Source organism: Acanthopagrus latus, chromosome 17, assembly GCF_904848185.1.
Source record: "Acanthopagrus latus isolate v.2019 chromosome 17, fAcaLat1.1, whole genome shotgun sequence".
NCBI lineage: Eukaryota > Metazoa > Chordata > Actinopteri > Spariformes > Sparidae > Acanthopagrus > Acanthopagrus latus.
In genome coordinates, this window is record NC_051055.1 from 15,147,967 (window position 1) to 15,173,052 (window position 25,086).

Here is a 25,086-nt window from a genome sequence, read left to right on the forward strand (position 1 = left end):
CCCCCCTCCCATCTCGCGCCTTCCCTCTTGTCTCTCCTCGAACTGCTAGCCGTCGGTGTGTGTTGTTGTTGAAGCAATGATGGCGGCAGCGGGATGCGGATCAGCAACCGCGGCTGCCGTAGGAGGCCAAGGTGGAACCGCTACGGCCAGAGGTCGTTTCCCCGGTCGGCCTTGGTCGTCACGCAGTCGTTTGCGCTCCGAGAAGCGATGGCAACTCGGACGATCAGGCTTAGAAGCTGATGATGTGACTAACGGAGGGCCAAGGCCCGCAAACCTGGTTCTATCGTTAAACGAAGACCAGTCCCACTTACGCTTGCTTGGGATAGAGGCGAGCCACAAGACCCTTGGCCAGGCTGGATACAGCTCTAGTGGGAGTGAAGAGGTGAGGTCCCAAACCGAACCAGGAGTTAGTATCTTTATTTCATCTTCTCACATTTTGAATGGTCGTTAAATGTGTGCGAATGAGTGCTGTCCACAGCAGTGTGACTGGTTAGTGCCATGGAGAAATGTCAACATCCCTTCGGTAGGCTAACGTTAACTTTAGCGTCAAGCTTGGTAAGCTAACCTTACATGCTAACGAATGTTAGCACAGTGCTGCTTTCCATGACATTTAATAGACAGACGCAACACAAAATAACACTTCAACAATGCAGTTAAGCACTCTAAGTTACATTAACAATGTTCCCTCACTTGTTGTCACGGAAATTAAAATATTCAAGAGTTAAAAAAAACACGAGTAGAAGATTTTTTTAAAAAGACAGTGAGTGAGTTACGCCAATTTGTAAACAGGGATCGCAATTATTTCATGTATGGCCCGCTCGTTACCGGGCCAGAGTAGCAGCTAGCTAACAGTAGCGAACACAAAGAACGGGAAGGCTAGCGCCTGTGCACCCTACACATCGGCTAACTGCTAACTGCTCTGTTTTCAGAAGCTGGCAAGATGCGGGCACAGTTGTCTGCCGTGATCGTTTTAATAAAACGTCACACAGATGTATAGCAGGGTCATATATGTCTGCATGCGTTTATATATCCACGTAACCAAGTTTTAATTTAAGCTTTGTAGCTTTTTTTGCAGACAGAAGTGACGCTTTCGGCTAACTGCTAGGTAATGCTACCAAGCACGACAGGTTTAAATGGTGGTGCAGAAGTGTGCCAAAGCTAGTTGCACCCTTGTTGTTAGAACTAAAAGCACACTGCTAGTACACACGTAGGCTTTAATGTCTCGAGAATGAAGGCGTTCGCATGCCTGCGGGTCACTGTTGAGTGCATGAGGAAGAAGTACAGTACTTGGAGGGAATCGTAATTACAGATTCAGCTAACGTTATCCTTGTAGGTCGTGTAGGTGTACGCTGCTTAGGAGTGATTTGCACAAAGGTTGCAGCGATCCGAGTTTGTATGAGGTGGTGAACGATGTAGATTGCATGTAGCTGCGCCATAAAAAGCCCAGGAAGAGTTTCCTCGATCAGCTTGACACATACATGTTTTGTTGTTAGTAACGCCGGTCCCATTCATTTTTGATGCATTACGAGTCAGATGAGTGAATGAAAAGATTTGGTTTGAATGTGGAAAAGTGAAAGCAATTGTCCATTGTCTGCCATTGGTGTTATTGCTGTAAAGACTTTATCAGATACCTGTTTTTATTATTTGACATGTCGATCATATATACTAAGACACTGTTACATTGTTATGCTAGGTGTTATTGATATATTCGTAATTGTGCTGGACACAAATCCATTCCTCATGGGGAACATTCAGAGATTTTCAGCGTACCCCATCTGCTTAGTGTGTGCAGTGGAAACCAATGCCATGCGCTGGAATTTAAAGTTAATGCTATAAACTTTAGATTTAGCTGTTTTTGCTGATGGGTTGGGAGCCCCCAGCAGAGTGGTGTTTAGATGCTGCAAGTGTTAATTGCCTTCATATTTCTTCAGGGAGATGACTTCAGAGGATTTGAAGCAGAGAGAAAAGGCTCCAAAGGAGGTGTATATTCACGACAAAACCCTTCCAAAGGTAAAGACAAACATATTGCAAACCTCAAAAGACATTTAGAGTAATTTTTGAACAGTCACTATTTAAAGTTTGAATCAAGCGTGCAGCACAATTTAATTTAAAAATGTTTATTTTTGTAGGTGATGCTGTCAACACAAAGTCTAAACGACAAAGTGAGAAGTTACCGCTTAAAACGCCAGCAGTGGATGCAGCTATCACCCCACCTGATCCTGTAAAAGATGTAAAATCTTTGGAGGGAATACACAGCGTATCTCCTGAAACGGAGCCTGCAAAGGATTGCAGGAAAGGATCGAAAGGAAAAAACACTATGGATCGACAGTCGATTAAAAGCAGAGCCTCATCGGCAGCACCGAGGATTACTATAAAGTTGGTGGCCAAAAAGAAAATAAAAACCATCAAGGAGCCTAATAAAAAATCTGGAAAGAAGTTGAAGATGAAAGGAATTCAGGATCAGCCTCAGCCTGTATTGGACATTCAGGGTGACCAGATTTCAAGTGCTCATGTCAAATTAAAAACTGAACCACATGAGGATAAACATGACACAGAGGACAAGGGAGGGGGGACTGTACCTGCAAGAAGACGTGGAAGATCTGCTTCAAAGACGGAGCCTGTCTGCCAGACAAGCGTCAAAGCTATGGTTGATGACCAAAAATCAAAAGAGATAAAATCAGCTGATCTACTCAACCCTGTAAAGGAGAGCGGGACGGTAGAGCCAAAAACGCTTGTAAAGAAATCCAAGCATAAGGAAAGTGTGACAGAGCAAAGTTCTGAAGTTAGTCAACAGGTGATTCGAAGGAGCAACAGAGTCACTTGCCCGTTCTCTAAAAAAGCTTCAGATAGTGCAGCTGAACCAGAAACTCTGAGTAAAAGTGATGCCCTTTTGGCGGAGTCAAAACCAGAAGTTTCGAAAACGGTGGAGGCTAAGCCATCAGCGAGAAGTGACAGGCGAAGGCAAAGCAAGAGGCTGAATAAGGATACCATAGCACCAGAAATCCACGGTCCATCACCCACAGAGACTGATAATTTGGCTGCAAAACCCAGTGACAATTTGTCTTTGAAAAAAGAGGAAATGAGGGTCCCAAGTTTAAAGCTTAAAAAGATCAGAAATCCAAAATATGATGCTCCACCCAGTGCGAAAAAGTCCACTCGAAAAAAGAAAGTGAAAAAATTTGTCTGGACTTTAACATTAGAGAAAGGAGTGACTCAGACACGGAGTACAGAAAAAACTGTCAAAGTTATCGAGAAGACTTCGAGAGAAGTGGACCAGTCCACCTCTTGTGACACCAGTGACAACAGGAGTTTGACGGGGGTGGATAAAATATCAAAACTGGATGATTTGGCCCCGCAAGAGAGTAAAAGCATGGACCAAAATGAGAAGGATTCCCAAAACATAGCTGAGGTGTCATTTGAGGAAAAGTCCACATTACAGGTGGAAGTTGAGGTGCAACACTTGAATGAAACGCCTCCACAAGAAATTGCAAAAATGGATTGTGGCAAAGTCCCACCTCTTCAGATCAAAAAGGTCTCCTCTCCTGGTAAACACAAAAGCTCAAAGCCCTCCTTTTTAATTCAGCAAGTTAGTCCAGTGCCTGAAAAGAAAGATGATGTTCCAAAAGATCTCATTGAAGTTACTGATGATAAGTCATCATGTCCGGATACTGAAGTCACGCCAACTAGGAGACTAAGGAGGAGAACTTCAAGCTTGGATTCACCACAGACAAAGTCTGTCAGCCAGAAGCCAGTGACCACCGCAAAACGGAGGATAAGAGTGAGTCCAAAGGTTGAAGAAACTCTGCAGGTGCATGTTGAAGATTCTTCTCAGGCGTCAACTGAAGATTCCAGCTCAAATGGTCTTCCTAAAAACTCTTGTCAGGTTTTGGCTGAGGAGCCCTCACAGGCGATCAGTGTAAACTCCGCCGAAGTTCTTGAAAAGGATTGCTCAGAGATTGCTGGCGAACCTGTACAGGTGCCAGGTGAAGTTTCTCAGCAGAAGGTGGAGAATGAGGTGGGGAATGAGGTGGAGAATGAGGTGGGGAATGAGGTGGAGAATGAGGTAGAACCACAGATCAAAGAGGCCAAACCAGTGCCTGTGCCTTCCAAACCTAGAAGATGTAGAAATAATAAATTGGGGAAAAAGAGGTCTGTACAGAGGAAGAAGGCTGTTGTCTCTCCTGAAACTGCTGTCAATGCAGAGTTAGCTACAGCTGAAGCAACTATCACAGAGGCTGTACTGAAGGAAGATACTCAGCCTGTAGTAACAGAGGTAGCTCAGTCAGAAACAAAAGACTGCACACAGCCTGGGGTCGAACAGGACACTGTGTCAGTGGAAGAACAGCAGATACAGCCACTGGTAAAAGAGGAAACAGACATTCAGATGATAGACAGTCAACAATCGGTACTATCAGAAAGTCAAGCCAGTGATCCAATAACACCGTGCCTACAGAAGAAGTCTCACAAAAAAATGAAAAAGAAGCGCAAGAGTTTGATTGGGCAGCGTCCGAAACACAGGCACAGGAGCAGAGATGGGAAGTTTGCTCCACTTAGGTTATCTGAAAATAGTCCGAATCCCATTGAGGAGGAGTGTGATATCTCCACCCCACTGGCAGCTACCACACCAGCCCCAAGCTCCAAACTTATTGGTATTCATAAAAAGCATAAAAAGAAACAGTCAGATCTTCAGTTGTTTGGGACTAAAAGGCCAAAAACGCAAGCTAAAATCATCTCCCAGCTGATAGAAATTGAGCTTGAGAAAGATAGTTTGAAGCAGGAAGAAACGGACACACTTGTCGATGGCGCGCAAGCAGATGTTGTAGATGCCCAGCCTGGAAAATCAAAGTTTGTAAAAAACATCAAGCACTTCATTATGCCTGTTGTAAGTGCAAGATCCTCACGAGTGATCAAGACCCCACAGAGGTTTATGGATGACGCTGGAATGTCGGTATTACCTCGAAGAAACTCTCCAAAGAAGGGTTTACAACTGGGCTTGCAAATTCGTCCAGCGAAGAGGCGAGATGAAGGGACAGGCAGAGCAATATCTCCCATCCTGCCAATTGATGAGGAGGACATATTGAGTGAAGCTCAGTTGGATGTTGATCTGTTTTCAGCTCAGGACCTAGATGAGAACCTCGACATCGCTGATAGTCTCTTCTCTGAGAGAAAAAGTGGCAAAATTGAGAAGAAGTCTCTTCTGAAGAACTCTAACTTCAAGTGGCATGTGCCAGAAGAGTCAAACGAGGAAGCGTATACACTGAACAAATCTCCAGAGAGCAAATGTGAGGATCTGTTTTTATCTACACCAGTTGATAAGCCCACAGAACCATCTACTGATCTACTGGATGCACAGAAAAGGAAAAGTTCCCCAAAGTTTAACAAACAAGCAGCTCACCTCAAGATTTATCAAAGGCTAAAGAAGGCACACATTGGATTCCCCAAGAGCAAAACCACAGCAGAGATGGATTGTATCAGTAAACCTCCTCAGCCTCCTGTTGATTTAGCAGAAGGACTCGATGATGAGGCCATGAGCATAAGCCTTAGGCAGCGGACTACAACTGCAGAGAAGGACAAATCCAAGCTCAAGATAGAAGACCTCGATTCTCCTGGAGTGGTGAGAAAAGTTTCTGTGTGCGTTAGGACTATGAACTCCAAGTCCTCTGTGTTTCAGCACGGTAAAGAGGACTTGGCAGGGAAAGACACAGTCCAGCTTCACTCAGGTAAGCAGAATGATGGAAAATCATCACATTATTTAATACCTGGCAAACAACATTATTTAATACTTATTGTGGACCAAATATTGCCATATATTGTTTTGTATCCACAGGAGAGCTGCAGCCACAACAGAACTCAGGCGATTATCTTGGATCTCTGGAGAAGGGAGCTTCACAAAGAGCACGCCTCACTGGTGCAAATAAAAGAATGTTCAATCTCCTCAGGAAAGCCAAGGTCCAGCTAATTAAGATTGACCAGCAGAAACAGCTTAAGTCGTCAGGGGTAAGATCACGATCACCGCAAGCACACGTTCTCTGTCATTATTAGATAAATATTATGTAATAGGAGCTGTTGTAGATGAGAAGATGATGATGATAATGATGTGATGCAGTGGGATTATTGTTTAGTTTTCAGAGTCTTGTATTGATATCTTGTTTTTGCCTGATACCCCTGTAGCTGTTATCTGGCCCAGCTGGTGCCAGGTCTCGAGATGTGTCCTCCAAGAGACAAAGGAGGAAGCAGAGAGCTCAGCTTGATGCTGATGTTCCAGTCAAGACCGAACCACCACAAGGACAAGTAAGTGTGCAAATCCATGGGCCCGAGGCAGAAATTGATCCAACTTAGAAATTTAGTTTCTGTCCCAGGGTTCACCAGTCTTTGTTGTTTAATTAAACCTCTGCTGTAGCTGAAACATAGCAAAAGTTCTGTTCTGTTTTACTGCACTGAAAAATATGACAAATTATTTAGATCTGGAAAAAAACCATGTCCATGTTCAATTCCAGCCCAGTTTACATTACTGCTTCTATCCTGATTGGATTTTTTTGTCCAGCCGCAGCTCTTCTCCCCGCTGTGCCAGGAGTTCCGTAGAGCAGGAGGTCCGCGTATCAAGCATGTGTGTCGTGCTGCCTCTGTGGTGCTGGGGCAGCCTCGAGCTTTGGTGCCAGATGACATTCCCAGGCTTAGCGCCTTGCCTCTTCATGAAAGAACTGGCATTTCCCCTTCAGACACCACTAAAGGTGAGTGTAAACTGATTGGCAGAATTATCTGGTCTTGCTTTCTGTGGCCATTGAATTTCTAATAACTTGAAAGTGATGACTTTATGGCAGCAGTTGTAGCTTCTCAATCCTGGCTGAGGATGGAGAAATGTGATTATTTTTTTGCACAGATCAGAGTAAAGAGTCATTTATGATGATGTCCATCATCAATTCTATTCATCTATTTGATGTTTCTGAACTTGTATTTTATCCCTTCATTTGTGGAAGGTAAACACATATTTGATTGTTATTGTAAAAACATTTTTAATAGACAATATATTAGTTACTGAGTGTCAGTGTTCAATCTTTCGGCAACGAAATTATCTGCTACTGCGATTGCATCCTGAGACGTGAATTATCAACTACTTAACTGACCTATGGATGTATGTGTATTGTTTTTGCAGATGTTGGGTCTCCCTCTGAATCAGACAGTCCTGGGCTGTCAGATCCAAAGGTCACCAAGGTCAAGAAACCGTCGAATTTTGTGAAACGGAAAGGACTTGGGCCATTTGGTTATCGCTCGCGAAGGTGCGGTGTATGCAAAGGCTGCAACCACGAGGACGATTGCGGCAAATGCATGAACTGCCTCGACAAGCCCAAATTTGGCGGTCCCAATACCAAACGGCAGTGTTGTGTGTAAGTTGACCGATACTTGATTCTTTGTTGGAGTGGAGCTCATCAGTGTTAAAGAATCATTAACATACTGGTTCTTCTCCCTTTCACAACAAGGTATAAGAGATGTGATCAAATTGAAGAGAGAAAGGCACGCAGACTTAGTGGAAGAGCAGCACCAAAAGGTAATTTCTTTTGCTGCAGTACAAACATTCATTGGTTCATTAAATGTCAGTTAAACACCACTCCTTTCTTTTTAGGTGCCTCTAAGAGACGGCGGTCCTCACTCAGCGGGGGTCATTCGAGCAATGACGAAGGGAACGAGGTTGCTGCGGACTCGCCATCTGGTCTCCATGGTGACAGCCACAGTCCGTCTGTTAGGAAGCAGCCGAAGCGCGTTGTGAAACCACGTGTCTACTTTGATCTAGTCGACTACGACTCCGATCTAGATGACAAAGCTTTCCAGAGTTCTGCCTCACCAGCCAGGAGAAGGGGTGCCGGACCTCGTTTCAGTGACGGTAAATCAACATGTAGGGACCTGATGGGATAGATGCTCAATACGTTTTGAATATTTTTATCCTTAACGTCACAGATGATATGTATCTGCTGACATGTAATACAGAAGTTTATAAACTGATTTTGTTCGTAAAATCCTTGTGATGTGTCTTGTAATGTGAAGGTTTTTTTTCTGTCCTCTAAAGACTTCGTGTCACTGGATGGATTCCTTGGAGACATTTCTGATGATGAAGTCAGGCATCGAAAGTCCAGTTCACACCGTGTACCAAGTAATCGACGTAAACCTGAGAAGGTGAGTAATTCTGAATTTTATCAACACAACTTATATTTGTGGCAGTTTTGTTTAGTGTTTGATAAGACTGTGCAGCATTTTCAACAAGGTCTGACGGCCAGCTCTGGCACACTGCGTTGATTGATCCAAATTATTACATATTGTCACAATCCTGTAACACCAACCTGCCAGTTTTGTCTCTGAGAACATGCCAAATACAGTGTCGCTATTATCCTGACAGTTTTTGGCTCCTTCATTCCTTCCTGCTCCTTTACGCAAATTAAGGACATGCTGTCCAGCTCTGCGGTTAAATTTTTTCCCTAAATAAGGCGCTGGTAGCTGTTGTTTCTAGTTATAGTTCAGCCACTCCTCTACTAATGTGTCTAACACTGTGGTTCCTTCAACAGACACTCAATCTAACTACATTGTCTTCTATAATCAGTACTCAACTATAGCTAATGTGTTCACATCCGTTTCCAAATAGGACATGAGCTAGACTTGAGCTTGATTTATGGTGGTGTGTTCAGGGGTTTCTTCATACTTACTGAGCCACTCTAGCTGTGCCATAGCCTAACATGCACTTCCTCAAATGCTGTTGTGCTTATCAAACAGTACACAAGCCACAGTACCACAACATGGTATAGAAAATCAATGTTTTTCAAGGCATGGTACAAGTTACCAAAAATTATACATTTCAGTGTCATGACAGCACTACTACACACTACATATCACAAAGTGAATGAAGGATTTTAAAAACGGTTACCATTTGACATGTAATAAAAACACAATATGGCCAGATCCAGAACAATACATCCAGTGTTGCTGTGCTTCTATTGACAGGTGAGCTCTAAATCTAAATGTATGCTGTAGATATCCACAGTAGAACTCTAAACCCCTTGCATCAAACATAAATAAATCCACTTTATCCTCTAGGCAGCAGGTTAGTGCCGAGTAATCTCTGGCCCATACGAAAAATATCTTTATTTTGAACTTCCAGCTTCCAGCAAGATATCCGTAATCCCTATGAAAGTTTGTATTTAAAAGCAAGTGTGTCCATTACAGCCCACATTCATGTTATGGTTGTCTTCCAGGGTCCTTTGGAGCAGACTCCTCCCAGTGTCCTGGCTGCCCTGGCCCATGGATTTGAGCAGAGAGAAGTCGAGTGTTCGAAACCTACTCACAAAATCAGGGTCGACTTCAAGGTAGGTCTTAATGTGTTACATTACATCATCATGGATTGTAATATAAACACACCTTATATATGATGAATGTGGACTAGTGGTTAGAAAAGCCAGAGTTCATTAATGTCAGCAGTGTAAAAACAGAGTTGCACATATCATACATTGTCACCATTGTAGTTGTTATTTTTGTCCACTAGAGGTTACTGTTGATTTTGTTTAGTGCAAGATGGACGTACAGCCTGTAAATAATGTGCTGCTCTTTATTAAACAATGTGATTACTTTTTACCTTAAAACATTGCAATGTAAAATATCACACATGTATCTGTTTTGTTTTCCCAATGTTCTTGGTCAACAGACATACTGCAGTATTTTGTTGGTAAATGCAGTGAGCTGTCTTTTCTTAGCTGTTAATAATGTTGTGTACATGATATGTTTGTTTTCAGGAGGATTGTAATTTGGAGAATGTCTGGAATATGGGTGGTTTGAGTATATTAACCTCTGAACCGCTCATGCCACCCTATGTCTGCTTCCTTTGTGCCAGTAAAGGGCAACATGAGGTAACTACTTGACACATTTTGCTCAGTTTAATTGAAAATTGTGCATGATCACATGATCCATGTCACTAGTGACTGGCAAGGTTAAAAGGGGTTAAAAACACTGTAAATTCATCAGAAATTCAGAAATTCTAAATGTTTTTGTGATTTTTTTTTTTTTTTCAGATGCTGTATTGCCAAGTATGCTGTGAGCCTTTCCACCAGTTTTGCCTTGATCCAATGGAGCGCCCCTCTGAAGAAAACAAGGAAAACTGGTGCTGTCGCCGCTGCAAGTTTTGCCATGTGTGCGGCAGGAAAAACAAGCAGTCAAAGGTACAGCGGCTTCACTCCATTTTACTTCTTAGTGTTAATGCAGTTCAGTCTGTAAGCTTTACACTTTTCATGTCTCCCTCAGCCATTGTTGGAGTGCGAACGATGCCAGAACTGTTATCATGCTTCCTGTCTGGGACCCAACTATCCAAAACAAAACAAGAAGAGGAAATCTTGGGTAGGTTCACACTTCTTTAAAACTTGTTCAGTAGAACCATTTTGAGGTTGCAGTACATTGATTGCTGCACTGGCCCTAATACAGTGATTTGTGTGCAGGTTTGTATGACATGCATCAGGTGTAAAAGTTGTAGTGTCACACCGGGAAAGTGTTGGGACACTGACTGGAACCACGACAAAGGACTCTGTCCAGACTGTTCAAAACTGTATGAGCTAGGTGAGGATTTAACCTTCAGTACATTTGGTCATCTTACAGCTCTTTTATAATGTACCAACATCATTGATCTCTGTTGAGGCTTAACTTTTCTTGTCTTCTCTGCTCATAAGGTAACTACTGTCCAATCTGCTTCAAGTGCTATGAAGATAATGACTATGACAGTCAGATGATGCAATGTGGCACCTGTAACCACTGGGTGCATGCCAAGTGTGAGGATCTAACAGGTGATTTTTATTCTTTATCTTTCTGAGGACGAAAGTAGTAAGTTGTAAATATTAACGGTGAAGCTGTGACAAACTTAATTATGAAATGTAAGTTCGCAGGTGTATTAAGGTTTGTGTGCACAGCTTTAAACAAAGGGAGTAAAAAAGTTATAGTGAGGTACCTATTTCCTGTTATTTTCTAAGTGTGAATACTAAGCCCTGCTTCTCACACATACCAGGTGCACATGAAACTCTTTTCACTGAACCTCTATTCCTGTAAACTAATTTCAGATGAGCTGTATGAGATCCTGTCCAGCCTGCCCGAGAGTGTAGTGTACTCTTGTCGGCCGTGCAGTGTGACCCAGCCCAGTGCCTGGAGAGAGCTGCTCTACATTGAGCTCAGGGCTGGGGTGGAAAAGGTGCTGGCCTGCTTGCTTTCCTCCACCCTCACCCAGCATCTTGTTACCTGCTCACAGGTAGGAGACTCCACTTTTTCCATGATGAATTAAATGTAAAATAATGTGACATGTAAGACAGTTACATGACGTGTTAATGTAAGAGAGCTTGCAAAACTTAAATTTCATTAGATACCTGTAGGAGAATGCGTTACTGCTCATTTATTTTAATCTTTCTTTTGTGTAAAAGTGATGTCAGGTTTCAAATTTGGTTTGGTTTCTGCTGCAGTGTGAGAAGTCGATTGATCCCGACAGTGGGATTGAAGGACAGCCAGCCTGTGACCTCCGAGCTGTAGGCAAGAAGTTTGACAAAGGCCTTTATACCACGTTGGTGAGTACACCCACACCAACACATCTCTCTGTGCATGCATGTGTTCATTTTATGGATATTAACTTTTGATTAATGATTGAGAGAGAAAACTGAAAATTCCATTGTATTTGGAACATAACACTGACATTTACCCTCAGCAAACTGAGTTGTCCCACTTTAGGTTAAAAGGACACATTACAAAACATTTAAACACAGAAAACTCCTTCATGTTGTTTATCATTTCTGCTCACTTTGATGACAACTTTTTGTTCCTCAGATTTGTTTAATTTTCTTAAATGGATAATAAGAGTTGCACTGATTAGTTGAGAGAAAAGTAATCATCAGCTATTTTGATAATTGATTGTGGCTTCTCTTTGCCTTTAATAAATTAGATGAGCTTTTGAGTTTTGGACAGTTGGTTGGACAAAAGTAGCAGTTTGAAAACGGTCTCTGGGAATTTTAATGAGCATTTTTACACATTTTTTGACATTTCATATATGAAATGATTAATTGAGTTGTTGTCAAAATGATAGAAAGAATAATTGATGATGAAATAATTGTTAGTTGCATCTAGATAAATAATGGCATATGTTTTTATCCTATGCATGTCATCATGAGACCTTCTGATATGTAAAAACTCTGGACACAAGAAGAAACCAGCTCAGACTATAAATTAGCTGACAACCAAAGATCAACAATAACGCTTACATCTTAGATTTAGGCCAGTCGAAGAATAGGTGCCAGACCCTTCTCCACTGTAACATGTTGTATTGTAGAACGGTGTTCATATGCTATATGTTTAGAATGCCCCTAATAGTGTTTCTGCATCAAGGTATTAGGGCTGCAACTAACGACTATTTTGATAGTGGACTAGTCATCAACTTCTGCAACGACTAGTCAACTAGTCAGATTATGAATTGCACAAAAAACAGTGGCTCTTATTTATCATATTTATTTAAGTGGCAGCAGCTATAAAATAAACGTTCTTTTCTTTAACAAAAGTGCATTTTGTGCATAACATAAAGTTTGTTAAACACACATTCTCTGGTCTAAAGAATCAGAAGTTGCAAGATGCAACGTAATGAAGCAACAGGCCAATCATAGTTTTTTCTTACTGAGGAAAGTCAACATCTCCAAGTGGTCTCGAGTGAGGCTTGCTCTCTTCTGAGAGCAGATATTTGCAGCTGCACAAGAGATTCGCTCTGCTGGGGTGGATGTTGCAGGAATGCACAGAAGAGACCTTGCTAGCTTAGACAGAGCCGGAAGACAACCCTCATTTTCCTTCCACCATCTGAGAGGCATCTGGATGGCAGTGTATATTCAGGGTTGAACTGGTGAATCATTTGTTGAAATCCTTCCTTGTTAACCATGGAAAGTAGCCTCATGTCTTTGACCAACATGTTTAGGATTGACTCAGCAAGAGCAGTTGTTTGTTGCAGAGTACACGTCTGCTTTTCTGCAAAAAGCCATCTATAGTTCCTGTACTCTTCTTTACACTGCATACATTTCACTATGAAATTGTCAGACAAAATGACAATGTTACTCTTTAAACTGACACCAAAATGATATAGACTATTGTTTCCTTGCTTAATGCCAAGACAACTCTGTCTGCACATACAGTAATAGGCTAGCTACTAGCATAGGGGCTAACTATCTTTCCAAGGTGCACCTGAGTCTTCTAAAATGTGTTTCCTCTTCAAATGCTCATGCATTGCTGAGGTGGCCCCGTGGTGCGCGAGTTTCATCTAACAAATTTTGCAAGTGACTGTTTGCATGCCATGTCATTAACGACTAGTCGACTACTAAATTAGTCATTGACTAATTCAGTCATTGACTAATTTAGTAGTCCACTATTTGTTGACTAGTCGTTGCACCCCTACAAGGTATTATAGAGCTTATAATCATGCCTTTACAGTGGTTGCAGAAACTAAGATGTACAGCCTAGTTGATATAATGAATGAATGAATTAAAATGTTGTTTTACAGAAAATGTTCCATGAAGATGTGGTTCAGGTGGTGCGAAAGAGGCTTGAGCAAGAGGAGGATCTTCCAGAGGATAAGAGACCCACTGCCCTGGCTCGCTCTTACTACTTAAAGGTGCTGTATAAACAAAAAAAAAGCAGCAATCAGATTACTGAGAATTGTCTGTAAACCTTTTTTCCTGCTGTGAAAGTGATGCTATATAGTAGTTTGTAAGAATGCAGTTGAGTTTGTAAGTGACTGATATGATTTCTCGCTTTAGCTCCTCGAGGAGGTATTTAATTGGTTCAACAGCCAAGACCCAAAGGTGTGGAACCCTTGTACCAAAGACTTGCCCATGTGAGTAATGGTTTCCATTTACTTTGTACACAAATGGTAATGAACTTATTGTTAATAATTTTATTATTTTAATTTTATAATATTACTCTGTTCTTGTATGGCTTATGTTGTAAGCTCTAATACTAGGGTTACTCCTTCATCATAATTATCAATTTGGTGTCGTGTGTAACTACTTGTGTACATGGATGAAAGCTGAAAGCACGGTACTGTTTTTAAAGAAATATTGATTCGCTTTTAAACTCTTGAACTTTCTTAAATAGGGGGATGCTGTCCAATGCTGTTCATCCACCAACAATGGAGCATGTTTATGCCCAGTGGCAGGAGAGAGAGGAGCTCTTGTCCATGGCTCCGCTGGGGCTCCTGCAGGAGGACAATGGACAAAGCTTCGATTTAAAGGAAGAGGAGGCAGTTTCTCCGATGTCTGGGGAGCTAACAAGCCGAAACCACTTCAAAACCAGCAGGGCTGTCAGGCTCAAATTCAAAGGTAATGCTGTCAGGGGAGATAATAAAAAATGTTGTTTAAAAAAATAAAAGAAGAAAAAAAACCACATATATATGTATATGTATGTGTATATATATATATATATATATATATATATATATATATATATATATATATATATATATATATATATATATATATATATATATATATAGCATTGTTTAAGTCTTTTATCTATGTTTGTATATAGGGAAAAGGGGACGGCTGTCAAAAGCTGATTTTGACACTGGATGGTCTAAGGATGATGAGAGACAGTGCTCTTTGTGCCAAAAATATGGAGATCTTAAACCTAATGTAAGTAGTGCATTAAACAATAAATTCTGAATACCTAACTTGGAGGTTGAACTGATTGTAAATACTGTGCATATGGCAATGATTGTTCCTCACAAATTTCTTTATGTTGTTGGTCCATAGGAAGCAGGCAGGTTGCTGTTCTTGGGCCAGAATGAATGGGCACATGTCAACTGCTGTCTGTGGTCAGCTGAGGTGTTTGAGGAAGATAATGGCTCTCTACTACATGTACACAGTGCCGTTACCAGGGGCCGCCTGATGGTTAGTCGTTAATCTATCTATAAATTGATTTCTCTGTCAGTTTAATACTGTGTAGTCCCACACAATCTCACTAATGTCAAAATAAATAGATATTGATTTTTTGAAACAAATAGGAATAGATCGTAAACAAATACACATTCTTGTAATTGATTGCTATTCCTCTTTTACTGACTCTTCCCATTTCATCCTTTGCCCACATCAATCCCTAACCCCCTCTTAGCGGTGTGAACGCTGCAACCAGACGGGTGCCACAGTGGGCTGCTGCCTGACATCTTGTCAAAGCAACTATCACTTCATGTGTGCCCGCTCCCGTCACTGTGTCTTCCAGGATGATAAGAAGGTGTACTGCTACAAACACCGGCATCTCATCAGTGGCACTGTAAGTTCTGCTCATTCTTAATGTCTCTTACTTTGTCAGTTTAAAGGTTTGAAATTCTGGGATTTATCTGACTTGTCCTTTATTCTACAGATGGTAACTGGTCAAGAATTCGAAGTAAATCGCAGAGTGTACGTGGATTTTGAGGGCATTAGCCTCCGCAGAAAGTTCTTGACTGGACTGGAACCACAATTAATCAACGTGATGATCGGTAAGCTGCCTCTTCTTTTAGTTAGTTTCCTAATCACTCGGTAGCATTTACTGAAATGAGTGTATGATTTACTAATAACTGTTATCCACATTGTCACTACGCAGGTTCCTTACAGATAGACAGACTGGGTGTGTTGACGGAACTTTCAGCCAGCAAAGGAAAACTGTATCCTGTGGGTTTTCAGTAAGTTGCATTTATCTTTTCAAACATGTTAAATAGATAAATTATGTTTGCAACATAAATAAAGGACTTTTAAACTTTGTTTTACCTTCCTAAGGTGCTCTCGTTGGTACTGGAGTACAGTAAATCCATTGCGCCGTTGCAAATACACATGTACAGTCCGGGAGGTCCGACCTGTTCTCCCTGAAAAGCCTGTGGAGGAGATGCCTAACCAAGGAGACAATCACACGATTGCTCACAGCCCCTGTCCACTCCCTGGTGGGTGTTTTACTCCTGAAAATCTGCAGTACAACAGAACCTGAGTTAATATAAATTGATTGACACTAATAGTTTCATAAACTGTTTTTATAAATCTTTAGAGTCTGAAGCCCAAGAGACTGATATACCAGAACCTCAACCCCCAGTGGATGAATCCTTTGTCCCTGGACCTCCCCTCAAGTCGGATCACGGTGTAAGGCCAAAGATTCCCAGCTATCCTCAAGCCAGACGACCAGCTGGAGGGATGTCCCGACCTCTGCCATCCCCAGGTAAAATATATAATAGTCATAACATTTTGGGGATTTTGGGTACAATTATTTAACTTCACTAAACAAAAATATGTTGATCAGATGAAAAGCACAAAAGTCTAAAGCTGTGGATTCATTTTGATTTCTTCTTAGGGCTAGGCCAGCTGAAACCCCACCACATATTAACCATAAGCGATCTGGAGGAGACTCGAAGAGTTCGTCGCCACAACCCACAATCACAGACAACAGGCCCCCGCAGTCACATGCCCCCCCCTCCTCTGGGCCCTCTGACTGGACCAATCACCCTCCGTGCTGGAAAATCCTCCGTTCCAACTTCCCCCCTGTTCCCACTCGGTGCTTCAGACAACCTGATAAATTCCACATCATCCCGCCTAGTTGGAGGCAGAAGTGCTTCCTCAGTCCGATGCCCTGGGAACACCATGACCCATTGTACTTCATCTTTCTTTCCTCAGTCTACCTGGCAAGATAGTGCAGGCACCTTTCCCTCTCCAAGTCTGTCTTTCTCTCCATCTGTACATCTACCCAGACCTCGCTTGTCATTTGATCTCAGCCAGTCAGACTCAGTCGAGGTGCCGCATAACTTCTTAGCTTCACCAGAACCTGAGGATGTCTCTCCAGCAAATGGTACATCACCACAGGGGGATTTAGACCAACAGAAGGGTGAGGAAGAATTTCCCTACAGTTCATTTCACAAGGATCCCAACTTGAGTCTTGGCCAAGAGATGAGAGCAGAGCTGGAGATTGAAGAGACACTCCTGAATGAAGGTGTGGCTATGAACTGTGAGGGGCAGATAGTGGTGGAAGGTGACGATCAGGAGGAATTTTGGGGAAGAACCCAAGAGGTAAACAAGAGGAAGACCCTTGTTGCCAACCTGCCACGGTCTGCAGCCTCAGCCAGGGATGACTTAGGCAATACCTCATCTGATGATGATATGGAGCACTATTTTGACTTCTCACGGACAATAGTTAGCTGTCCCTCATCAAAAGATCGTTCCAAGTCTCCCTCCTCCCCTTCCTCGCGGCCTATGGCTCAGCTTGATGGTGTAGACGACGGCACAGAGAGTGATGCAAGTATAGCAAACAACGATGGTCAGAAAGTTGAGGGTTCTCGTCGAGGTCAGATGCAAGCCAAAAACCTAAACAATAAAAATGTCACTGAATCAGAAACTGCAAACAACTCCGAGGCGGTTCAGAGTCCATTACCCGAAACATCATCCAAGGATAAGCACACAGATTCATCATCAGTCACCATCTCAGCTGCCAGCAGAAGAGCTACAGATAGTTCAACTCCTGATCCGCCTAAATCCTATGATGCCAATCCATTGAAGACGGACAATATGGGATCCATTTCTTCACACATTTCCAGAAACTCTCCACTCAAAGAGCAAAGCTCTGACACTCCTTTGTTAAATCAGGAGACCGTGCTTCCTACTCCAGTTCATGATACTCTGCCTAATTTACTCACAAAGGTGCCTGAGATCTCTTATTCAGAGGACTTACTCCAGAGTTCCAGTTTAGGTTTTGCCTCTGGGACACCTCTTGTTCTTGAGAGATGTGACCCAAGTCCACATTTATCTGAAATGGTTCCTTTGCTCGAAGGCACACAGTCTGAAGCCAGTAAACCCCTGAACTCAGAGCCTGACAGCAGCCATTTTGTATCATCAACTGAGGGGTCTGCCGTTTTGATGAACCATTTAACAGCTGATGCAATGGATCCCTCATTAGCTAATTCTGCTAATAACAGTCAGGGTACTCTGCTGGATCTTCTTCAGCCCTCCCCTTTAATTCCTGCAGGTGTGCAGAACTCCTCTCAAGGCCTTGTAGACTCCCTGCAGATGTATTCCTGTCTACCAGGTTTCAGTCAGCCTCCCCTAACAAGTATCACACTTCAGCCAGTAACCTCCACGCAAGACACAACAACCTTTTCATCCATGGAGCCTTTGGCTACAAAACTAACCACACTCAGTCCTGTTGAAGATGTGACGCAAACACTGTTAAATGTGGCCACTCAAAGCGATCAAGCATTATCAGTTACGTCAGGCACTTGTCCCCCAGCAGGAACTAGTAGAACAGTCACTCTACCCATCTACTCCACACAAACACAGCCAGCGGGTTCAACAGCTGTCACCATTGTTTCTTCCTCTGCACCAGTATCATCTCTTTCTGGACTGACAACGCAGTGTTCAGCTCCTCCAACACTAGTCCACACAACCTCAGCCCCCATGATCGTAAATGGTTACAGCTCTTCATCTGTGCAGAAGGAAGCTGCACCTGGCCACACAATCTCCATCAACTTTTCTACACCCCGGCCAGCTTTAGAACCACAACACCCAGTGGTTCCCCAGGCTTTACCTGGACATGCCATTCTGACTGTGAAGGAGGTTGGAGGTCCAAATGTGGATCCAACACCACATGTCCTGCTGGTGAACCGTCTCGGGCAGATCTTTGTGAAGAACCCAGAAAGTAACACTTTTCAGCTGCCCACTCCCACCTCCCCCTCTTACAACTGTGTCACTCAGATTGCTAGCCTTTTGCAAAGCAATGCACTGTCAGCCACTCTAGCAGCAGCTGGTAATATGACTCCTCCACCCGCCGTGGCCAACATAGCAACAGTAGCTCCTCCAGCAGTTACACCCGCAGCTCAGAATACTACCACAATTACACAGCTGCTCACTCACAATAACAACGGGGCAGTGGCATCAGTTAATGTGAAGAAGCCAAGGAAGACTGCAAAAACATCAAAAAATGAAACTGTCCCAGAGTCGAAAAAATCTAAGAAAAAGAAGGAATCAAGTGCATCCAAAAAATCCAAGTCCTCCAAGGCCTCAGGGCAGCCTGCTCCATCAGCTGAGAATCCTCCCATGACTCCTGCTGAAAGTGCACAAGCAATTATCAACCAAGCCATGGCAAGTAACTACACCCCCAAGTGGAGTGGGCTTCGAACACTAAGCCCTTCCTCACTGGTTTTGCCACCTGGCCTACTAATTGAACCAGAACCCCCAGCATTGCCTCGCTCTCCATCACCAACACCAGCTCCGGCTCCGGCTCTGGCTCCAACCCCGGCTCCGGCCCCGGCTCTGGCTCCAGCTCCTGCACCCCGCCCTCGCTCCCACGTCCGGATGAAGAGAGTGTCTTCACTTTCAGACCGTATCGTCACCAAGAAGTGTAAAGTTGACTTCATACAACCGGAGCCCATGATCGAGGAGGAGAAGGTTCGCAGGCCTACCTTTGCAAGCATCTCCAGCAGGGCGTCTGGAGTACGCATAAAGACCCCAACAGTGAAAGGAGTGCTGAACCTGGACGAGTTAAAGGAGGAGCATATAAGCGATACTGATAGCTCAGGGTAAGAATTTATTTGTCTTAAATAGAGCTGCAACTTCTTGTTATTTTTCTATATATAAAGCAGCATTATGTGGAAAATGGCATTTTGTCTGATTTGGGTTGGAAACAGTAAAATGCATTAACATTGAGTGCATTTGGAAACAAATGGAAGAAAATGTATTTTATGTTTTAAAAAAATCTGAGTTTTGAACAATGTTTGTTTCTTACCTCCCTCAGATCAGAGCCTTGGGATTATATGTCTCGGGGCGAACAAGGCAAACCTCATGCTTGGGAACCAGTGGGACACAGCACCCTGACTGACTGGAAGAAATACTCAGGTATTCTTGATTTTAAACTGCTAAATTAAATCATAACTGTGAATTGAAAAGTATTTGAGCTCAACAAGTTGTGTTTCGTTAGGCGCTGATTCCACTTCAGATGATGAACCACCACCATCTGATGAGGATGAGGAATGTCCAACAAACAGAGAACAGCCACACTTGAAATTCGAGATAGCCAGCGATGATGGTTTCAGTGTTGAGGCAGACAGTATTGAGGGTAAGGCTGAATCTTCATCAGAAATATTTCTCACAAATGCCCTTAAATAATCTGACAGTCTCAGAAAAAAATCAAGTTCTCAAAACAGTGGAATTAATTTTATGCTATTGTAAATTTGTCACCACTTTTGTTCAGTGCATTCTTTTTATGACTCCTAATTTTCAATTCCCCCTTCAGTGGCTTGGAAAGCAGTGATAGATGGGGTGCAGGAGGCACGAGCTATAGCAAGGTTGAGACCTCTGACCTTTCAGAGGATCACCGGTGCCCGTATGCTGGGTCTGGTCCATGATGCTGTTGTGTTCTTGTTGGAGCAACTTGAAGGTGCCCATCGCTGTCAAAGGCATGCCTTCCGTTTCTTCAAGCAGTTCAGCCAGGAGGATGATCTTCCTGTCAATCCCAGTGGCTGTGCGCGCTCTGAGCTGTACCTTCGGTATGTAGACCAATAACTGTTAAACTAATGAATCTTAAATACATTAAGTTGTTCTGGTAAACAGTATTATCCTTAAATAGCACACAGAAAAGGCATTATCTAAGGTTTTTCAAAATGTGGGTGGAAAAGTACAGAGGATAGAGGATTACAAATGATAAATTGTGATTTTTTTTTGATTTTTTTTTACTAATATTTGACTTTTGTTCTTCACTTTTTAAGTTGATTAATGTGTCCATACCTATCTAGACCTGATACCATTTTCTCTTTTTCCCTAACAGGAAGTCCACATTTGACATCTTTAATTTCCTGGCTTCTCAGCATAGACAGCTTCCTGACATTGGACCTTATGATGATGAGGAAGATGAGGTTCTTTTGAAGTCCACAAGGTCAGGCTTCACACAGTTGTAGATGTTGCTGGGTTAAGTGGAGTCTTAATACTTCAAAAAGCACTTCTCATTATTCACAACCTACTTCTGAGTCATTTTGTTTCTGCAATTTTGGTATAGAAACACAAGTGGTAAACTTACAAGTGAAAGGTTGAAAGTTGATTATATAGTTTATATTTAGATAATTAAACCATTAAGGACATTATGTTTTAAAAAAAAAAAAAACGTTACATTATAATCTTTTCTGGATGTTTTTGATGAATCATTGTCTGCTCTCTCTCTCTCTCTCTCAGACGGGCCACTAGTTTGGAGTTGCCCATGGCCATGCGCTTCAGACATCTGGAAAGGACTTCCAAGGAGGCTGTGGGCGTGTACAGGTCAGCACGTAACTACATTTGCAAATTCTGTGTAATGCTTAAAAATCAGCACAGCCATGTCTGGTTTGTAACTTCTTCATTGGGCACAAATAAATTATAAAAGCCCTTTTTAAATTTTCTAAAGTGACTCAAACAAGAAATTGCAGTCATGTCAGTCAGAGGGTTTTAATCAAGAGAGGGGGGAAAGCTGTACATTTCAAACTGCTGCAATGAAATTTTTTTTTCAGTTTTAACGATCACTGTTTTAGCTCATCTTGCCTGCTTAAGAATGGAGGAAAGCAATTGTCAGACTGACATAGTGTGTAAGAGATTTGTGGCAATTTATGTCAAAATCTCAACTCCATGATTATCTTGTTTAGATAATGCCGCTGGAATCTCTGAATGACTACAGTGTTCTGTTGTTGAGACGGTGCGATTAACTTACAACAGCTGTTTCCCAGATGTGTTTCCATTGCTTCATGATTGCAGAAAATGGACAAAACAACTTTAAAGTTTACTGTGTTTCCCATTCTGGTGGTTTTAGTTGGACAGAAACATTTTTGACCAGTATCCAATAATGTGAAACTTTTTTTTTCCCCACTGTTTATCAGATATGATGTATTTGTTGATGTGGTAGCCTTCTGTTTTGGATTTTATTAATACAATTATGGACTCCTTTTTATTTTCCCGCTGTTGTTTGCTAGAATGAGTTGAGTTAATAATCACAGGATCACTGTTGGCCTCTTGAGCATACAGAAAAACAAGCATGTCTGGGTTAAACAGTACAGACTTTTGGTGACTCTGTTGCAGGTCTGCCATCCACGGGCGTGGTCTTTTCTGCAAGAGGAACATTGAAGCAGGGGAGATGGTTATTGAGTATGCAGGCATCGTCATTCGCGCAGTGCTCACTGATAAAAGGGAGAAGTACTATGACGGCAAGGTAGGTTGGGTTTCTGTTTCTGTGATGGTTTTCCTTCTGATGTAGGTCAGTAATTGAGGGCTAAAGTTGACTAAGGTCAAAGGATATATCAATTGGTTTCATTTTTTGTCTTTGCAGGGTATTGGCTGTTACATGTTCCGCATTGATGACTTTGATGTGGTGGATGCAACCATGCACGGCAACGCAGCAAGATTCATCAACCACTCCTGTGAACCCAACTGCTACTCGCGAGTGATCAACGTGGAGGGCCGGAAGCACATCGTTATCTTTGCTCTTCGGAAGATCTACAGAGGGGAGGAGCTTACTTACGACTACAAGTTCCCCATTGAAGATGCCAGCAACAAACTCAATTGTAACTGTGGGGCCCGGCGCTGCCGCCGTTTCCTCAACTGAGGCATCCCTCGTATGAAAAGGAGAGGATCCTGTTTACTAGTAGGCCTTAACTTAAGGTGGCACTGGATTGGGCCTGGGGAGGACATGGGCAAGTCCGCACAGCAGGGGAATTAGCCACTATGAGACCGGTCAGGAATATTTGGCGGTTCAGGAGTGATATGTGTGGACATTTTATCGATTTGGAGTAGAAGAAGAAGAACCTGCACAGAAAATGCATTCTTTCTGAAAAGTTTCTTGCCTGATATAAGTTCACAAGGTATTTCTGCCTGTGAAGAGCTCAGATGTACAGCTGCCACAGCGGTTCATTTTGAGGAAGTGGTTTATGTGTACAAGACAACAGACTTTTAAACCGGATGTTCAAAATGTAGGGGTTTCCTTGATCAGTATGGATAACACCAACAGAATTTCTTCACACGTCAAGCCTTATCTGTTTGAATCATGTTTGTGGGGTGGGTGGTATATCTGTCTATAGTACACTTGTAATCATGCTCCATCCTCCAGTGATGGGTACATTATAGCCCCATCTGTGTAGTGGTGCAGTCAGTTCTTGAGCCATACATTTACCCAAACCTTTCTTTGTGTGTTTTATCTTACATTTAACACTTCACACGTTGTTGATATTTGTTCTTTTTAGACTTTTTTCTTTTTGTGAACAACAAAACAACCATGGTGCTAAGCTTTCAAAGGTCTTTAAAGTCATTAGTTGGACTAAGGTGTCCTGCAAATCAGGAATTGTTTAGCTGTTGATTCACCCTGCTGAGACCATTTCTCTTAAATTTATGCACTCAAGCAGTACTCTTATCGTCATTGGAAAGTTTCACACTTCAGATCATACATCTGCTGTTTTTCACCTGCTCTTTCCGTTTTGAGTTTAAAGTAGGTTATTGCCATCTAACGGCTTCAGTCAGTGTCATATTTATAAAGACAGAAACGTGTCTTTTAAGACATGTTTTTTTTCTTTTTCTTGATGTACAGTGTATGTAGCAAACACTACCCAAGCCAAAAGTGAAGAGTTGTGGTGAATATCAGTTTTTTAAATATATATTTTAGTACTCTCATGGCAGATGCTCAGTACCTATTGCAATAAGACGTTGCTGCCCTACAGCTGCACATAAATAACCATCAAACATACAAACTATTGTCATCTTTGTGAAACTCATTACAGTTTATCTCTTAATCAGGGAGAGCACTGGTATAAAGCATAGCCACTGAGTGTGTTTGTATTCAGCTCATGCACCAGGCTTGTTGAGACTTTGTAGACGTTGCTGTTGCAGAAAACATTGAGTCTCAATTGGAGCTGAGAATGCACTCAGCACCTTAAAATAATGTTTAATGTTGTTCTTAGTCGATGTTCTGCGCTGTCATTGATGAGGCTTATCTAATTCACACACTGTTCAAATTGGTAGTTCTATTTATTCGTGTTTAGATTTCTATTTTTAATGGTAAAAGGTTGTGCTTTGTATAAACGGTGGCAGTCTAGTGTATTAGGAGACCTCCCCCATATGTACCTTTTTTTTGTTTTGTTTACGAATGATGTCCTTTTTGTTTCGGTAATTTACTTGAATTTTATTTTGGGGCAGTTGTGTCATGCATTTAAGCCTTTATGACAGAAATTGTTCTAAAGCAGGTATTTTTAAAGAATCATTTTTATTTTATTTTTTGTTATGGTAGATTTACTGACGTCTTAGAATCAGCCACAGGAGTAAAGTGAGCACTGTTTGCCTCCCCAGGCCCATGATCATTTGTCCCTCCCCCCCCAACCTTTTTCTTTTCAGACTGATTAGAGCAAATTTCCATCATGTTTTGTCCTGATTTTATTCCCCCTTTCCTTCTTGCATGTCCAATCACTGGGATGGAGCCCAGATTAACTTGTGTCAATCACCTGTCTGACAACAAGAGCAGAGTCACTCCCAACTCCTTGCAAGGATTCTACCTCAGCTGTTTACACAGATGTTTGGGAATACTGATGCAAAAAGAGAGGATGATAATTTAAGTGTAGGTTGGTTTTAATGTCCTGCAGAGCTAGTGTGTGTGCGTGTGTGTGTGTGAGTCATGTTGGGTGTGTATGTTAGTAATGAAGGATGCAAAGCACTAGTCAAAACCTTAAGTTATCATGACCATCTCTCCCAGAATCTGTTAAGAAAGCTGTATGTTATATATACACATATATAAAAATAAATATATATATATATAAATATATAGTAGGGTTATTTTAAAGTAAGTGTAAAAGACATACAAATGAGAAAATATGTGATCTTTAAATTTACGTCTTTGTTACCATGTACAAATAAACCTTGAGTTTGTAAATATTTGTATACATATTTCTAAACCTGTTTAATTTTTCTATGCACTTTTTTTATTTATAATGTTATTTGCTTAATAAAGATGTTAAGATGTTTGAGCAAATCTTTTTTTTTATTATGAATCATAAAATAAACTGGTGATATGATACGATAATTAACTGCAATGCAAGAAACAAAA

At 41.9% G+C, this 25,086-nt stretch overlaps 1 protein-coding gene across 2 annotated transcripts; it reads left to right on the forward strand.

Annotated features, from left to right (window-relative positions):
* Nucleotides 1–25,001, forward strand: kmt2bb (lysine (K)-specific methyltransferase 2Bb). 2 transcript variants are annotated; one of them, XM_037073784.1, is made up of 36 exons: nt 1–406; nt 1,932–2,010; nt 2,130–5,720; nt 5,828–5,997; nt 6,172–6,291; nt 6,545–6,731; nt 7,154–7,385; nt 7,479–7,546; nt 7,622–7,879; nt 8,063–8,169; nt 9,240–9,350; nt 9,774–9,887; nt 10,050–10,196; nt 10,279–10,371; nt 10,470–10,587; nt 10,698–10,811; nt 11,082–11,266; nt 11,475–11,576; nt 13,541–13,651; nt 13,797–13,873; nt 14,134–14,357; nt 14,566–14,669; nt 14,790–14,927; nt 15,148–15,306; nt 15,397–15,514; nt 15,619–15,697; nt 15,792–15,952; nt 16,054–16,221; nt 16,354–19,564; nt 19,780–19,880; nt 19,963–20,100; nt 20,278–20,530; nt 20,809–20,916; nt 21,210–21,293; nt 22,083–22,212; nt 22,330–25,001. In XM_037073784.1, exons 1-36 carry the CDS (start codon nt 77–79, stop codon nt 22,603–22,605), a joined length of 11,766 nt encoding a protein of 3,921 aa, XP_036929679.1. In that variant the 5' UTR covers nt 1–76; the 3' UTR covers nt 22,606–25,001. The 2 variants fall into 2 exon arrangements, with proteins under 2 accessions (XP_036929679.1, XP_036929680.1); XM_037073785.1 differs by having other exon boundaries at nt 1–382.
* The last annotated feature ends 85 nt before the right edge of the window (nt 25,002–25,086 follow it).